At 44.7% G+C, this 18,205-nt stretch overlaps 1 protein-coding gene across 2 annotated transcripts in view; it reads left to right on the forward strand.

Annotated features, from left to right (window-relative positions):
* sema3ga (sema domain, immunoglobulin domain (Ig), short basic domain, secreted, (semaphorin) 3Ga) overlaps nucleotides 1-18,203 on the forward strand; it is a 31,161-nt gene extending 12,958 nt beyond the window's left edge. For both annotated transcript variants that reach the window (XM_042097348.1, XM_042097347.1), the window contains exons 3-18: nucleotides 7,684-7,844; nucleotides 8,290-8,352; nucleotides 8,710-8,829; nucleotides 9,244-9,337; nucleotides 9,490-9,609; nucleotides 9,843-9,988; nucleotides 10,271-10,385; nucleotides 11,093-11,162; nucleotides 11,516-11,660; nucleotides 11,954-12,176; nucleotides 12,660-12,748; nucleotides 13,135-13,176; nucleotides 13,793-13,950; nucleotides 14,300-14,367; nucleotides 15,446-15,573; nucleotides 15,848-18,203. In XM_042097348.1, the coding sequence (XP_041953282.1) occupies nucleotides 7,684-7,844; nucleotides 8,290-8,352; nucleotides 8,710-8,829; nucleotides 9,244-9,337; nucleotides 9,490-9,609; nucleotides 9,843-9,988; nucleotides 10,271-10,385; nucleotides 11,093-11,162; nucleotides 11,516-11,660; nucleotides 11,954-12,176; nucleotides 12,660-12,748; nucleotides 13,135-13,176; nucleotides 13,793-13,950; nucleotides 14,300-14,367; nucleotides 15,446-15,573; nucleotides 15,848-16,288 (2,183 nt within the window). In that variant the 3' untranslated portion in view covers nucleotides 16,289-18,203. The remainder of the gene's footprint in view (nucleotides 1-7,683; nucleotides 7,845-8,289; nucleotides 8,353-8,709; nucleotides 8,830-9,243; nucleotides 9,338-9,489; nucleotides 9,610-9,842; nucleotides 9,989-10,270; nucleotides 10,386-11,092; nucleotides 11,163-11,515; nucleotides 11,661-11,953; nucleotides 12,177-12,659; nucleotides 12,749-13,134; nucleotides 13,177-13,792; nucleotides 13,951-14,299; nucleotides 14,368-15,445; nucleotides 15,574-15,847) is intronic.
* The last annotated feature ends 2 nt before the right edge of the window (nucleotides 18,204-18,205 follow it).

The following is an 18,205-nucleotide window of genomic DNA, read 5'->3' on the forward strand; positions in this document are numbered from 1 at the left end:
AGGAATTTTAAGTGGTCTAATGCCATATAAGTGGTCAGATGCAATTAGAGCAATTACTGTAAATCACATTTTGTTTAAATTAATTTGCACTAGGGTGTACTTTTACAATAACACCTAGACTGTCATAAAAAAAAAGAAGCAGAAAGTCTGTGCAAATATGTTTTTTCCCCATAAACTTTTAAAGCGTGGCTTGTAGCATGCTGTAATTACAGTTGGCTTGCGTTGTGATATCCAATTCACCTGAAGCCCTCTTCTATCCTCGAATTAATTTCGTTTAGATATTTCTGAGCAAGGTTGATGAAACTTGATGAATGATAATAAAAAAAAAAACTCAATGAAAATATTTTTACTTATTTATTTATTATTTTTTAAGAACTTATCTGCTAAATAATTCTGCTTCAGTCCTTAATTCCCTATCAGCCTTGTGTGCAGTTGGCATGTTTCTTTGTTCCACTACTGCCCTTTCCTATCGCCCTTCACAGTTAGGCGTAATTCAGCCGAATCTGCAATCTGAGAAATCAGACCAGCTTCCCTCTGAGTCTAACCCCCCCACCACTACCACCACCACCATCCTCACTCCTATTTCTCTCGTTCGCTTGTGTATTTATTTCCCTGGGTCAGAAAAAAAGATCGCTCTGATATCGACCGTTGACTCCCTCCCCCTCCCCAATTCCAAGAATAGTGGAGGCGGAAAAGTCGGACGCGTTTGGCCGTGCGCGTCTCTTGTTCTCAGGCGTGTCGGCGGCGGAGATGGATTGTTCATTGTTCACGACAAGGATGGCCTTTGTGTGAGAGGCGCCTGCCGAGAGCAAGGGAGGGAGGGATGGGACGCCGCTCGGGAGGGCAGCCATCTCTGGATCGGACCTGAGCCAGTTCAGGACCAAATCTGGGCCCTCTCCAGGCTGATTCCTGGCCACGCTGTGCCAAATCCTGGCCAGATCAAGGCCAAAGTTTTCTGTATTTGGACCAGGTCTGCGTGAGATCAAGTTGGGTCCAGTTTGGTCCGGTTCCAGGGTCAGTTCTGCTCTGGGTTAGAGGCTGTTTGGAGAGAGCAGGGGGAGAAGAGAGATGTCACTGTTGAACCAACCGCACACAGCGCTAATTGACAACCCACAAACAAAGCATAGCCTACCTATACCTACTTATCCTACTTTCTTTTGTTTTACTAATTATATACAATTCAAAATATATCCACCTGCATATATCCACCAAATATGGTACAAATCCATTATCTCATGTACCAATATGATCATGTCCTGATCCGTTCTGTTGCTTTATTAAGAATAATAATAAAATATACATTTTCACTAAATCTGTTTTTTTTTCCTCACAAAAATGCAAATATCTATTGTCTCCGTGTGCTCTGTGGCTGACTCTCCTCTGGCCATGCGGCCAGCCTGACCCGTACGCTGCGACTCCTCCGTCAGCCCTGGCGGTGGGTGGGCGGCGTGGCTTCAGGGGCTGCGGGGGAGGCAGCAAGGCCTGCTGGGTAAAGTGGAGCTGCGGAGGCTCGGGCTCTTGCCCGCTGGTCCCGGTGCTGGGGTGTAAAGTAGGGCTTAGCCGCCTCCCGCTGGCCCCCAAGGTCACTGGAGATGTGGAGGGGAATGGCTAATGCATGGCAGTGTGATACCAGCAGCATGTGAACCCTGTGACCATGCTCAAGGTCAGATTGAAATCTCTCTGTGTTATCATACAGAAAACATATTAAAAGTAAAAGGAGTTGAGCTATGTAGCGTTGCCCTTTGAAGCCATGTTGTAAATATGCCACGAAAAACCCACTCTGGTATGTTGTGGTACATAATAGATGTTGTAATATGCTGTAATAAAGAAAAGCAAGTAGTAGATAATGCTCTATGTTGTGCAATTTACTGTATTTTTTAGTACAGTCGCTTAAGTAGTTTTCATTCCTGCTACAATAAGGAGTCACATTTTTGGCTGTGTGACAGCAGATCTCCTTACTGATAATCAGAGGCTGTCATGACTGGCGGTGGGATCAGATTTTTTTTTTTTCGTATCGCATTTACCAGCGAATGCACTGAAACCTGTTTCTCCGAGATTGAATTACTCGCCAGATTAGAAGAGATTAAGGTCTATAAAAATGCTGTAAAGTAGCCTTATTGTGACGCTACCGATTCAGGATTTTGCTTGAACTTCCTTTCTCCTGTCTGAGTCCCCTCCACCTGTGAAGGATCACAAGCACACAGTCAGTACAGTTGCACTGAGAGATTTATTCGAAGGCAAACAAATAACTGATTACTTAAGAGGAACAAACATTAAAAGAGCGAAATATGTTAGAGAGAAGAGGACAAAGCTGATTTTTTTAGCATTTAAATCAAGTGCATACAGTAAGATGTGGCAAGAGAGTTTAGCCTTCAGCATTTCTGTGTATTAATTAACTCCCTTTTAATATCCAACTAACATTTGAATTCCATTTGCTATCAATTAACTAGTAGGCATACACTGCAGAGTAGTGGCGTATTCTACATGAGGTTAAACTTGAGATTTAGCATTTGTATTTGCCTGCCAGTGAAAACCCTCTGCTGGTACAGCAGCACAGATGCTGGAGGCCTAATATGTACAGTATGTACTGTACTGTAGTTAGGGCACGTTCTCAGCTATCAGACAGATATGATTTTGAGCACGCTGTCTCAAAGCAGCCTAAGCTGCAATGAAGCTATGAGAGATCAGGGAATGTGAATGAAATTTAGCGACTTGTAGGGATTACAGGCTAAGTAACTACTGGCACCACAAAACAATGCACAACAAAGTTAAACCAGTCTCATCGTTTGAGGCGACCAGTGATGGGCACTGAGCTTATTGTCAGCTGTCACAGCGTTTGTCAGCAGTTGTTGTACAGTCATGCTTCCGGGAAGTGCCCCCTTGGTGGGCACTGTTGTGTAAGCTGCCCGGTAGGTTATATTTACGCTGTTTCCCTGATGAGCCGCTAAGGCTCTGATCAGTGTGACGTTGGCCAGGGCTCCCGTGGAAGTGGGACTAGTGATGAGCATCCTGTGTTTACCACAGAGGAAGAACACGGTGCCTCCTCAGGAACCGGACTCAGGAGCCGGCCTCACGCTTGGCCTCCAGAACACGGTTCCACCCTGGCCTGCCACCCCTGCATCACCCTCGTTCCTGCCTGGTTCCGACACCCTCCTACACACACACACACACACACACACACACACACACACACACACACACACATACACTTATACAGACACATGCGCACACACACACACACACACACATACACACATAAACAAACACACACACACACACGTCTCACACACATACAGACAGAAACACTCACACACACAAATACATGTACACATACACTTCAGAACTGGGCTTGGCCGGCATTTATTTGTGGAAGTGTGTTTACTGTACTCATGTAAACACACGCGATCCGTTACGACATCAAGGTTCTTGTTGAACTGGACTCATTTCCTGATCGCCAAACAAACCTGTGGGGGTCCATTTCAGCTTGGCAAACTAATCTTAGAATGACGATGATGACGATGATGATGATGATGATGATGTTCCTGAGTACCGGAAAAACGAAGTTTGGTGCCAGTGTCCCTCGAGATGGAGACGCCTCCTACTGTGTCTGCTGCCCTTTCTCCTCTCCATCCGAAAAAGATGTTCCTGTCTCTCTGCCTGCCTGTCTGTCTGCCTGCCTGCCTCACTGCTGCCATCATATGGTGGAAGATCTTACAGGGGCCAGGCTGCCTGCCTGCCTGCCTGCCTGCCTGCCTGCCTGTATGCCTGTCCCTCTACCTGTATCTCTGCCTGCCTGCCTGTATGCCTGCCTGCCTGCCTGTATGCCTGTCCCTCTACCTGTATCTCTGCCTGCCTGCCTGTATGCCTGCCTGCCTGCCTGTATGCCTGTCCCTCTACCTGTATCTCTGCCTGCCTGCCTGTATGCCTGCCTGCCTGTCTGTCTGCCTGTGTTGAAAATCGAAGCCATCAGTGAAGACTGACATCACCAGAGCTAGGGCCAGAGATGTTCCTACTGCCTGTTTCTTTTTTTCTGTCTCTCCAGCATAATAGCTGAGGTCAGCACACCTCCTGTAAATGTTGATGGATGGGCTTTGGTAGGTGGAGGTGGAGTGGAAAGTTCAGCCCAACTGTTTCCATTTTCTCAGTTTAACCTTTGTTTCCTCTCTCTGGCATGTGGCGTGGTTGTGAGTGCACAGTGATGACACTGGAAAAGTCAATGGCTCAGCTCGATAAACACACCTCTGCAGAGGGACACACACACACACACACACACACACACACACACACACACACACACACACATAGAAACATACACACACACACACACTTTCACCATATGTTGAGGATGACATCTTAGACTAAACATAAATGTACAGAAAGTGTCTTGTTTATAATTTAAGAAATTACTTTTCCTAGGCCCCTGAAACAACGTTAGAATAGTATACCTTTAACTAGAGAAACAAACAGACAGTTAGGTTATGTCACATCCTTACAAAAGCAGCCTTATTTTCACAGGTGGCCTCCTTGACCTGCTGTAGGTAGTGGTTGTTCAGTATGAATCAATGACAGATTTGTGCCGTAATCAACTCCAAAGTGTTTTTCATGAAACGTCATTCTCCATGACTCTGTGCTGGATGGGCTCCTTGTGTAAATGAAGGAGAAAATAGCGTGCATTTTCCTAATTAGAGATCAGACATATCTCCGCCTCCCACAGCCCAATCTAAATAACACTTATTCTACCCTCACTTAACCACAACTACAATGACAGCTAGCTTAAAGGAACATGCCAACATTTGGGGAAATTAGCTTATTCGCCGTTTTCCACAGAGTAGATAAGATAATACATGCCCTTCTTGTCTCTGTGCGTGCAGTAACTGTTTGCCTAGCTTAGCATAGCTCCCTGAGGTGGTTGGAACCAACTAGCCTTTAGCTCCCAAAAGTGACAAGAAATCTCAGATTTTCCGATTTTCATGTTGTGATTTGTATAGTTACAAGTGTACAAATACCAATGTAAAATGAGACACAGCTATTTTTCTAATACAGTACATACTTGGAACTACATTCTCATTCAGGCAAAGCACTGTTACTTGGGCGGAGTGATTTGCACACTGCACCTGAAAACCCTGTTGCTACCTTTGCTAAAAACAAGTAGCATAACATGCATAACTTACATAGAAGTTAATTATAAAGATGAATGTAGCCAGCCCCCTGACAGAAACTTGCCATAACTAATAAAGCAACCCCAGCTCACTGCATATTGCTATGGGCCTGAGATATCCGGCTGTGCAGGGGTGGGTGAGCCAGTGAAGGGCAGCAGGTCTGGGCTCTCTCTGCCAGAGAGCAGCCAAGGGCCAAGGGTGCTAGCCTCCACTGGGCAAGGCTGGGCTGGGCTGGGCTGGGCAGGGCTGGGCTGGGCTGGGCTGGGCAAGGCTGGGCTGGGCTGGGCTGGGCTGGGCTGGCTTGGCTTGGGTTGAGATGGCACTCAGAAAGGGCTAACATTACACCACATTAAGCTGTGAGGCTCATCCAGAGCGCTCGCACAAACACACACATACTGTACACACACACACACACACACACACACACACACACACACACACACACACACACACACACACACACACACACACACAATACAGACATGCATGCACACAAATACACACACACACACACACATAAATACAGACGCACATTCACACAAATACACACACATGAATGTAGCCACACACAAAGGTCACACACAGGTCACGCTTGGCTTACTTACACACGCACATGCACAAACAATCGTGCACACATACACATATACCATATACACACTTGACTTACTGACACACACACACACACACACACACACACACACACACACACACACACACACACACACACACACACACACACACATACATACATACACACACACACACACACAGGCACAGCCACAGAGACAGAGAGAAATGGACCCTTAAGATATTGAACTCTTTAGAGCTCATCAGAGACAGGGGCAGGGGCAGGAAAATGACTTGCAGATCAGGTTTCCAGGGGTTTCTAATACTCACTTTGACAGTGTGGGAGCCATGCCAGATCCACTGGAGCAGCGCAAGGACGAGGGGGGGGGGGGGGCATGGGGGGTCAGTATGAACTGGTGCTGATAGGTGTATCATGTGAGCCTGCAGGGAAATACATATCAATGTGTGTGTGCGTGTGTGTGTGTGTGTGTATGAGAGAAAGACAGAGAGAAAGAGAGAGAGAGAGTGAGGGGAGTGAGGTTGAGAGTGAGAGAGCCTGCGGGGAAGCACACATCACTGAAACACACTGGGTTACAAGCAGAGGGATAACACTAACTGAAACCACTAAACTACTAAGCATCCTGTAATCAAAGAGTTTTTATCCAATGTTTTCATCAGAGAAAATTATGTTTAATGTTTTCATCAGAGAAAATGATGTTTAATGTTTTCATCAGCATGTTTGCATTGTTGGTTGTGTGTGTGTGTGTGTGTGTGTGTGTGTGTGTGTGTGTGCGTGCGCGTGTGTGTCTGTGTGTGCGTGTGCGTGCGTGCGTGCGTGCGTGTGTGTGCGTGCGTGCGTGCGTGCGTGTCTGTGTGTGTGTGTGTGTGTGTGTGTGTGTGTGTGTGTGTGTGTGTGTGTGTGTCTGTGTGTGTGTGTGTGTGTGTGTGTGTGTGTGTGTGTGTGTGTGTGTGTGTGTGTGTGTGTGCTCTTTGCTCCCCTTGATCTTGATGTCGATGTTGTTAGCACCGTGCTTCACCAGTAAAATCACTGCTAACCAACGACAAACTGAGGTTGAAATGAGACAAACAATACTGTTGTAATCACCTCTTTGGATGGTTGGATTGACTCCACACTAATGTGTACAGCCATTGATGTGGATGAAGGTTTGCTGCTGGTATTTTTGGGCCAGAACAGAACCAGTTCTCTTTCTTCTGAGGGTTTTTGTCCGTCTCCCTCCTCTGGGGTTACTAATTAGCCCACCGTCATTAAAAGGAGATAATTATGGTACATTAATTATGTGAGTAAATTAGCAGGAGTTATTTTGAGGGGTGCAGTTTTCCAACAATCCTCCCTTCTTCAGTATGTGGGCCGAAAAACGGATGCGAGCCATGACTGTCACCTGCTTTAGCCCAACGTGGCATTTCTCTTCTCTACTCTCTCTCTCTCTCTCTCTCTCTCTCTCTCCCTCTCTCCCTCTCCCTCTGTCTGACATATCTTCCCCTGGCTGGTTTCAATACTGAAGGTGGAGATGTGCACAAATGTGAGGAACGTTCTGACTGTGCAATGATGAATCACCCTATACAGTTGGAGACAGAAGCCTTGTGAGCGCCCTCTGGTGGTGGCTGTTTGGCTGTTTAGGTCATTCTGAGAGCCACTCTTCAAGTTGTATCAGTGTCATAACAAGTGTATTGACAAGAGCAGGACCAGAATACAGTATTAGAATTACTGCTTTATCTGTGCTTCAACAATACTCTAAAGCTGATAATACATGGCTCAACTTTTTAAGCAATGTTGCTGGACAATGCACATATTAGTTGATAATTGAATCATTTGTTTTAAAATTCATGCTGAGTAAATCCACCTCGCTGACAAAGCAGAAAGCGGATAATATTCTGAAGACAATTTGTGCAACCTTTTTAGTCTAAAAACTACATGTCCCATGATCCCCTTCTGCAGAGCTGCTGGACACACGGGCGGCTCGTCCCTTCAGCTTCTCCTTCAACACCAGTGACTACCGGATCCTGCATGTGGACCCAGACCAGGGACGTCTCTATATGGGCACCCGTGAGTTCCTGGTGTCGCTGGACATGCAGAACGTCAACAAGGAGCCACTCATTGTAAGCATTTCATAAGCTCCAACTTATGTGTTAATGATGCATAATAGCAGTTTGCATTGCATGGCTCCATGTGACAATATTGTGTGATCTGATATGGTCTGATTGCCGATCTGTGTTGATAAATGCATTGAATTGCAATCTGATCTTTGATCTGTGCATTGTTACTAATTATTCTTACCACTGTTACTACTGGTGTTTAGTACTCTTAATAATTCATTGTTTGTAAGTGACTTCAGTGAGATAAGTATTGATGCAGAAACTGTTTGACCACAGGTTCAACCCAAAACTTTTGTTTCAACAGGGATCAGTTTCTTAGGAAGTGTGCTAATTCCTTTGCAGAGGATATAGATAGACACACAGCTCTGTGAATGAGTGTTAGTGTTTGTTTATGTTTGTGATGGTATTCTTCTGTGTTATGACTCCTTTGATCCTGTTTACCCCTTAGATTCACTGGCCCTCCTCCCCCCAGAGGAAAGCAGAATGCCAACTCACAGGAAAGGGAAGGCAGGTAAGACGTGTCATATCCTGCTCTATGTATATTTAGAATAAACTAAATATAGAGCCTTTTGTGAATGTATGTGAATGTTGGCAGCAGCTAGCCACCTCTATATGTTCTACGTATGTTCCCCTTGCTACACCTAGAGGATGTGTGTGTATATTGATATCAATGCATTTCAATAACATAACCCTAAATAAAAAACCTTAAATGAGTGATGATCAAATCAAATCAAGTGAAATGTCATGTATTTAATTATACAAGGTATAATTGCAGTGTGCACTAATAAATGCAAAGACATATAAAACACTAACTGTAAGTTTTTCATGAAACTCTGAAGCTAAATGAATGATTATGTTCTGGTCACAGGGCGAATGTGCCAACTTTGTGCGCTTGATTGAGCCATGGAACCGCACTCACCTGTACACATGTGGAACAGGAGCCTACAGACCCACCTGCACTTATATCCATAGAGGCTGGAGGGCAGAGGTAAGAGCCACACACACACACACACACACACACACACACACACACACTCTCTCTCTCTCTTTTTCACACACACACGCACACACACACACACACACACACACACACACACACACACACACACACACACACACACACACACACACACACATGCCACCTGCACAAATGCACACTCACACATATACAGTACATGCACACAGACACACACACAGACACACACACACACACACACAAATGCACACACACACCTTAGAAAAACATTGTTAACTTAGTGGGGTCAGAATGTCCCTGTGAGGTTTTACTTTCTTAGACTTTGGGTCCCCATGACGGTTACATTACAAGAGAGAGACTAATCTAATCCTGACGAAAAAGTACAGCTGTGTGTTTGTGACGTCCGAGTGCGTTCTGTCCCTGCAGGACTACCTGTTCCGACTGGTTCCGGGTCATGTGGACTCAGGGAAGGGGAGATGCTCCTACGACCCCAACCATCAGGGCGTCTCTGCCCTCATCAGTAAGGCTCTTCCTCCTCCGTCACTCAAGACAACACAACATTCACCATGTTTGAGATTTGCTGTCTGTATTTATCATTGATCATCAGTATTGATTACTCTACTTCTTTTTCTTTCTCTCTCTCTCTGTCTCTCTCTCTCTCTCTCTCTGTAGATGGTAACCTGTATGCAGGAGTACATGTGGACTTCATGGGAACAGACCCAGCCATCTTTAGAACCATGGGGAGTAGACCAGCGATCCGAACAGAACAATACGATTCCAGATGGCTGAATGGTGCGTCTCAAATCTCATGTTATGTAAAGTACAAATTGAGTTGACAAGTTGACAGTGTAATGGATTATTATTATTATTTCTACTGAAAGCGGCGGTTGCTTTTCAGACATGTTTTGACAGTGTGTGCAAGCATACCCCTCTCCAATTACTTTTTGGATCACCTTGTCTCTCTTTAAACCACCTTGGATTCTCTCTCTCTCTCTCTCTCTCTCTCTCTCTGTCTCTCCTTTCAGAACCTGTTTTCACTCAGATCCACATGATTCCAGACAGTGCAGAGCGGAATGATGATAAGCTTTACTTTTTCTTCCGAGAGAAGACTTTGGATTCTGGGGGTGGGGCCAGCCCAAGTGTCTTGGCCCGGGTCGGACGAATCTGTCTGGTAAGTGACAGTCACTACCTGCCTTCAAACGTTATAGCCGTGCATTCACAGATGATTATGGTGTTAAATAGACAGCAAATTTGTTTATCCAGTGTGTGTGTGTGTGTGTGTGAGTGTGTGTGTGTGAGCATGAATGTGTGGGTGTGTGTGTGTGTGTGTGTGCGTGCATATTTTGTAAGCTGATGCAGTTTGTGTAAACCAGTGTATGTATTCAGTGTGTAAGAGTGAGTATACAGTATAGATACAGTATGTACATATGTAAATATTGTTATGTACCACCAGAATGACGAGGGTGGGCAGAAGTCTCTGGTGAACAAGTGGACCACTTTCCTAAAGGCTCGGCTGGTGTGCTCAGTCGTAGGGGAGGATGAGGTGGAGACCTACTTCGATGAGCTGAGTGAGTCTACTTTTTATTCCAATTAGCTTCTGTAGCTTCTCAAGCACCTGATCACAATAGCTTGTACCCCATGTAAACAGACAACACAAAGTTTTCATTTGGAATAGGGATGACAAAAAACCTGTCCCTGTAAACCCACCTAGTGAAGCAGAAGGATGTCCGATGGGTGATGAATTCAGAATGAAGTATTCCTATGAAATGTTTCAAAGATACTAAGATGATACATTACAGTAAGATGTATATTGGACTATGTATTAACAATATGTCATTTTGTAATTTAAATTATTGAGAATACATTAGGGATAGTCTTTTATTTTGGCTTTTGAAAGATATGTAGGGTGCCACTGCCAGTGTTGGTGTGCTCAAAAGTACAAAAGACTGCATTTATGCTCTGTAAACCCCTTTGTTTCACTTCCCTCACTATGTGTGTGTATGTGTGTGTGTTTGTGAGTGTGATGTGTGTGTGTGTGTGTGTGTGTGTGAATGTGTGTGTTAGTGTGATGTGTAATGTGTGTGTGTGTGCGCGCGTGTGTGTGCGTGTTAGTGTGATGTGTAATGTGTGTGTGTGTGTGTGCGCGCGTGTGTGTGCGCATGTATGTGTGTGTGTGTGTGCGCATGTATGTGTGTGTGTGTGTGTGTATGTATGCCAGTGTGATGTGTCTTAAAGACCCAAATGTGTAAATGTAAATGCTGTGTCCTCCTCTCAGGGGATGTTTTTATCCAGCCCACTCAGGACGAGCGAAACCCAGTGGTGTATGCCGTCTTCTCCACCGCAGGGTAGGGGCAAAAAACACTTCCCCTTTCTTTCTTCTTCTTCTCCTTCTTCACTCATCCTCTGTTCTTTCTCGCTGTTCTTGTAGCATCTGTCACTGTAGTTGACTAAGCCCTTTATCCACTGAGAAAGTCTGTGGGCACTTTCATGTTATATTAATGATACAGTATTAAAAGAGTGTAGGCGTGCGAAAGAGAGTGAGAGAAAGTAACATTCCTTTCTTCTCCACTCCTCTCCTCTCATCTTCTCTCCTCCCTCTCTTCTCCTCTCCTGCCCTCTTGTCATCCCTAATTTCTCCTCTCCTCCTCCCTCCTCTCCTATCATCTTCTCTCCTCCCTCTCTTCCTCTCTTCTCTCAGCTCTGTGTTCAAAGGCTCAGCTGTCTGTGTCTACTCCATGTCTGATATCCGAAACGTCTTTAATGGACCCTTCGCCCACAAGCACGGCCACAACTACCAGTGGACAGCCTACACGGGCAAGATCCCTTACCCCCGGCCTGGCACAGTGAGTACCCCCCCCCCCCCCCCCCCCCCCAATTCCTCCCACCCCTGGCCCCCTGTTGTTTAAGCGCCTGGAGCAGTGGTTTTAATAGTTAATAAGGTGCTCACTTTTTATGTTCAACACTCGCACGCTATTTTCAGACCCCTGTTCATTCTCTCTGTGGTCTCCTTCACTTAGAAAGAGTGAAAACCCACTGCTGTGCATTGTTAACTTCTCACTTTCTTCTTTCTTTTTCTCCCTCTCTCTGTCTCTTTCTCTTTCTCTCTCTCTCTTTCATTCTCTCTCTCTCTCTCCAGTGTCCTGGGGGAACCTTTACTCCTGGCCTGCGCTCTACTAAGGAGTTCTCAGACGAGGCGGTGAACTTCATCCGCAGCCACCCCCTCATGTACCACCCAGTGTACCCCATCCACAAGCGCCCCCTGGTGGTCAGAACCGGAGTGGACTACCGCTTCACCACCATCGCTGTGGACCAGGTGGACGCAGTGGATGGCAGATATGAGGTGCTGTTCCTGGGAACAGGTGAGCAGCGTGTTTGTGTTTGTGTGTGTGTGTGTGCGAGTCTGTGTGTTTGTGTGACTGTGTGTGTGTGAGTGTGTGTGTGTGTGTGTGTGTGTGTGTGTGCGACTGTGTATGTGTGTGCGCGAGTGAGTGAGTGTGTGTATGTTAAAAAGGAACACAATTAAAAGAGCGCAATATGAAAGCAATTGATCAGTGTGTTGAAGCTTAACAGCAGTTAGAAAGTCTACTGTCTTCACCAAGCCATAAAATACCTATAACACATAACACTAGAGCTTTGCTGTCAAACCTCACGAGTACCTCTGCAGTACAGAATCCATCTTGGACAAGCATTCTTCCCTCCTTTGCACCCATCTCCAGTTTAACAACAACACATTACATTTATAGTCTAGGTCTAGGTACCCAAAGTGCATTATAGTAAAGTCATCACTTCAACCACCACCATTGTAATAATGAATGTTTCCTGTCTCCTTGCCCTGTGTGCAGACCAAGGGACAGTGCAGAAGGTCATCGTGCTGCCTAAAGATCCCAGCACCATGGAAGAGCTCACTCTGGAGGAAGTGGAAGTCTTCAGGGTAACATTTCCATCAGCCATTATATAACACATTCATAAATTGCTGTAAGGTATTCATAATGCTTCATAGTTATTGACATAATGTCTATATGACCATTCAAAATGTGTCATGACTGTACTCATAAAGCATTGCAGTGTTGTAACATAAGACCTTACAGTCTGAAGTATCATAATGCATTATAAAGCATATTATAAACTTATACAATAACTAGATTAGTGCCAGACATTATGAAGCTTTATGAACGCTTTATAACCCTTGCTGAATTTGCTATATGGATACAGGGTTCATAGAAGTGTATAATTCACATAATACATATTCATTCCTGAAAACAAAAGCAAAAATGGCACAATTGATGCAGTAGCTGCCATTACTATGTGCCTTCACAGACACCTGCTCCGGTCAAAACCATGAAGATCTCAGCCAAAAGGGTAAGTGTAGTAATGTACTTGAGTGTAGTAATGCACTTGATATTATGACATGATATTAGGTGGCAAAGTAATGTTAACACACTCATCGTGTGTCATACCCACATGGTTATTGCTTTTATCAGACACTTTTGTCCGAAACGACTTACAGAGTATGAACATTACAATGAACATGAACATTATAAACATTACAATTGTTAAAATGAACAGTTGGTAAGCCTGCGTTAAGCAAAATAGTAATGGCAATAATATAAATAAGAGTAATATACTATTGATAATAATATATTATTAGGGGCAGCCGTGGCCTACTGGTTAGCACTTCGGACTTGTAACCGGAGGGCCCCGACCAGTAGGCACGGCTGAAGTGCCCTTGAGCAAGGCACCTAACCCCTCACTGCTCCCCGAGCGCCGCTGTTGTTGCAGGCAGCTCACTGTGCCGGGATTAGTGTGTGCTTCACCTCACTGTGTGTTCACTGTGTGCTGAGTGTGTTTCACTAATTCACGGATTGGGATAAATGCAGAGACCAAATTTCCCTCACGGGATCAAAAGAGTATATATACTATACTTACTATATTATAATAACATGGAGTAATGACCTTTCCTGTCTCTGTCATACAGCAACAGTTGTACGTGTCATCGGATGCTGGCCTTACCCAGGTTTCTTTGCACCGCTGTGGGGTTTATGGGAAGGCGTGCTCGGACTGCTGTCTGGCACGCGACCCCTACTGCGCCTGGGACGGCGAGAACTGCACCCCCTTCACGCAGGCCACCAAAAGGTCAGCAAAGGTCAAAGGGCAATACTTTTACAGAATAAAAATATGTTACATTCTATGGGTCTTAAGCAAAATAAATACTGAAAATACAAAATCAGATCTGGTTTAATAACTATTTTATGATAAGAGTCAGATGTAATAATGATAATGTAAGAAATACTCACTTTAGCCATAACATTTTTTTTTAAATACAGTTCAAAAGTTCAAAACAATTGTTTTTGATATTTTATATCTGGAGAGTCTGTCGACTTCCTGCAATACTAGCCATGTAGTTGAGCTAAGTAGGGAAATGACCAATTTTAAGTTTTAGGTAGAACCAATACATGATAGGACCTCTCTCTGTCCTGCGTAGAAGGAGTAGAAGACAGGACATCAGGCATGGTGATCCTCTGCGTCAGTGCCGAGGATTCAACGCTAAAGGTGAGAAACCACCTCAGTCTATTTCTGTCTTTCAAAGGTGCAAAGCGATAGAGTCTATTTCTGTCTTTTCTGTCTCTCATTTCTCTCATTTCTTAATCTCACTTTCATTCCTAAATTTATCATCTTTAAATCTCACTTCTCTTTCATTTGAAGAGTCTCTTTAAATAGGCACCATCGCTTCACCACATGTCACCCCTTGAGTACATTTTATGACATCATATTTTACAGTTGTCGTTATCATCCATATATGAGTTCATATAGGTTCTACCAGTTTGACCATTTCAACAAGTTCTCTCAATGAGGCTCTGAACATAGAGTAAATAAAAGAAAATCCTGCGTTTCTCTTCCTGTTTTGGTATCTATCAACTCAAAAAGGCTGACTGTGTGTTGTCTGGCTGTGCATTCAGTGTCGACTGTATCTTTTGTTATGTGGCTGTGCGTTCAGTGTCGACTGTATCTAGTGTTTTGTGGCTGTTCGTGTCGACTGTATCTTGTGTTTTGTGGCTGTGCGTGTCGACTGTATCTAGTGTTTTGTGGCTGTTCGTGCAGTGTCGACTGTATCTTGTGTTTTGTGGCTGTTCGTGCAGTGTCGACTGTATCTTGTGTTTTGTGGTTGTTCGTGTCGACTGTATCTTGGGGCAGCCGTGGCCCACTGGTTAGCACTCTGGACTTGTAACCGGAGGGTTACCGGTTCGAGTCCCGACCAGTGGGCCGCGGCTGAAGTGCCCTTGAGCAAGGCACCTAACCCCTCACTGCTCCCCGAGCGCCGCCATTGCATGTAGTGCTGCCTGCTACAATGCAATACAATGCTGCCTGCTACAATGCACTGCATTGTAGCAGGCAGCTCATTGCGCCGGGATTAGTGTGTGCTTCACCTCACTGTGTGTACACTGTGTGTGTTTCACTAATTCACCGATTGGGTTAAATGCAGAGACCAAATTTCCCTCACGGGATCAAAAAAGTATATATACTTATACTTGTGTTTTGTGGCTGTTCGTTCAGGGTCGACTGTATCTAGTGTTTTGTGGCTGTGCGTGCAGTGTTGACTGTATCTTGTGTTATGTGGCTGTGTTATCAGTGGAGAAGCGTCTGAAGGAGATTGTGCAGTTTGGAGTGGAGGGCAGCAGCACCTTCCTGGAGTGCCAGCCCCGCTCCCCTCAGGCCTCCATCAAATGGCTCTTTCAGACCGACGGCAAGAGGAAAGCGGTAAGCAGCAGGACAGCTCACACATTCTGCTCTTTAGATTATTGATAAACCAGCTTATTGGCAATTAATCACTAGCATCCTTATACAAAAATCACTGGTCCTAAAATATTTGTATTTCTATTTTATGTGTATGTTATTGTATGTACTGTGTGTACTGTGTCTAGAATTACATTGCATTGGATATGTTTTAAATCTGTCTTACCTGTAATTCACCTCCACCTCCTCCTCCTTCTCCTCCTCCACCACTTCCTCCTCCCCTTGCTCATTGTTGCAGTTGAGCCGAGACCGTGAGGTGCTGAAGACTCCGCACGGCATTCTGCTGAAGTCTCTGTCGCAGGCCGACGCCGGGCTCTACCACTGCCTGGCCACCGAGAACAACTTCAAGCACACCATCGCCCGCGTCTCCCTGCGCATCCTCGACCGGCAGATCGCCGTGGCACTCACCTCACCCGACGACGATGAGGAGGGCAACGTCAACGACGAGCACAAGGTGCGACAACAACACGGGCACCAGGACAGAGACAGGGACCCTTCTTCCCAGGGGCAGCCTGCCGCAGCCCAGCCATGGCTCAGCGACCTCCTGCCCTCACAGCCGGAGGTCAGGCTCATCCACCAGTACTGCCAGTCTTACTGGGAGCAGCTGGGAGCCCAGCAGCAGAAGAATAAGCTGAAGAGCCGCAGACACACAGAGAACCAGGCGTCCAGTGGAGGATGAGGAGGAAGAGGAAGGGAGGAGGAGGAGGAGGAGGAGGAGGGAGAGGGCTGTCTCATCACTCGCTCACTTTTTTACACCCCGTCTGTTCAGTTGTTCGTTCTCGAGTCCCGTCTAAGGCTGCTGGGTTGTGGAGTCGAAAATCTCCCTTTCATCCCACTGAACATTCTCTCCATTCGTCTGTCCACCAGTCATCCTTTTCTCCCTCCCTCTTCTCTGGACTGTGTATGAATGACTGTTGGTCTTGCCTATCTGCTAAGGAGACTGTTGCTTAGGTGACTGTTGCTGAGGTGAACTGGATAAACTGTGTCACAAGTGTCCCACACAGACAGACAGCGTTTGAAGGTGTTGGACAGTCATGCCACATCAGTGTGGGAAACTGCTCTGCCAATGCTGTGGAGACTCATTGGTAAGATTTTACACTGAGGTTTCACTAGTTAACATTGTTTAATACCATAGATAACATATCAAGTCCACATGAACTGAATCTACAGTATATGCAATATTAAATGCTACATGAGTTGTCATTAAGAAACCATTAATGTCAGCATTAACAGACAATAGGTAATATCGGTTACAGTGGTTAATGTAAACTGCTACATGTACTTAGTCTTAATTAAAGAAACCTCACTGTAAAACTGCAATTGGCTGAAGAAAACAGATTGTGGAAATCCTACCTGCTTCAATAGACTCACCAATGCTCACAAATATGTTCTGTCGTTGGAGTTATATGGGTGGCGGAGCTTCTCAGTGTTTGCAAATTATTCTACAGTATTCAATCCCGATAAGAGAAAGTCACAAACTTTCACCCAGTGTGGCAGAGCAGACAGAGAGCGAGATGCAACAGACATGTAGTGCTCATGCTCGGGGTTGCCAGACAGGTTTGAGGTTCACACTGATGGAAAAACTAGAATTTTATTTCTCTCTACCAGTGGGTATCACTGAGAAAACACATTACTGGAATTATTGCACCTTATTTTTTAACTGTGTTTAATTACCATGTTTCCCCTAATATCATTTAATCCCCATTAATATCATCAAACGCAAGATATATAGGATATGTAAGAGGATCTAAAATGTGACTAAATAGGCTAAAAATGATGTATTTGTGTAATTAGTATTTTGAGGAACTGTCCGGCTATCATACAATTCAGTTTTAAGAGGAAGCATACTTGATAAGGAACAAACCAGTGTTGGCCAGGCAAGCTTATAGTACTATCTGACAATTCATACTGTACATTACTATTTACCACTTTAACAATAACATATCTGTGTAAAGAAATGTGGTAAAAATGTATTTCTGCACATATTAACATTGAACTATGTTCATTATGTTCATCACCCCTGAGTCTGATTCCTGTATGCCACTCAGTATGGTGGGTATTTATTATGAGATTGTATATACTTTCTTCCTGTGAGATATTGTATGTGCTGCATATTGTTTGTGTGCTGTGTAGTGGTGAGGGGCATCGTCTTTTGCATGAGGTAAAGTTAAACTCTTAATGATATTTATTACCAGTGCCAGTCACATAACTGACCATACACTAGCTGTATAGAAAGTAGGACACAGACGTCTGCGTTCGTGTTGGTTGAGGTTGATACTCTGCCGATGCTCAAATGTTACATAAAGCTCTTTAATGAAAAGTGGTTTAGATACTGACTGACATTTTTCACGAATGTGGATGACAGCCACTCTGTAAAGACGTATAATATATAATAGTGGTATACAGAAGTAAGCTCACTAAAGACAACAGGTGTTACACTGGAGATGTTGTGAAAATTGCACAAAGGTTGTTGGTGATCTGTTTTATATTTTTGCGTTAACTGCATCCAGATCTTTAGTTGTGCTGAAATGTGTCCCTCTTGTTTTATATTGAAATTATCATTGTAACTAAATAAAATAAAGGAATGAAATGTTTG

The sequence above is a fragment of the Alosa sapidissima genome, chromosome 7 (assembly GCF_018492685.1).
Source record: "Alosa sapidissima isolate fAloSap1 chromosome 7, fAloSap1.pri, whole genome shotgun sequence".
Taxonomy (NCBI): domain Eukaryota; kingdom Metazoa; phylum Chordata; class Actinopteri; order Clupeiformes; family Clupeidae; genus Alosa; species Alosa sapidissima.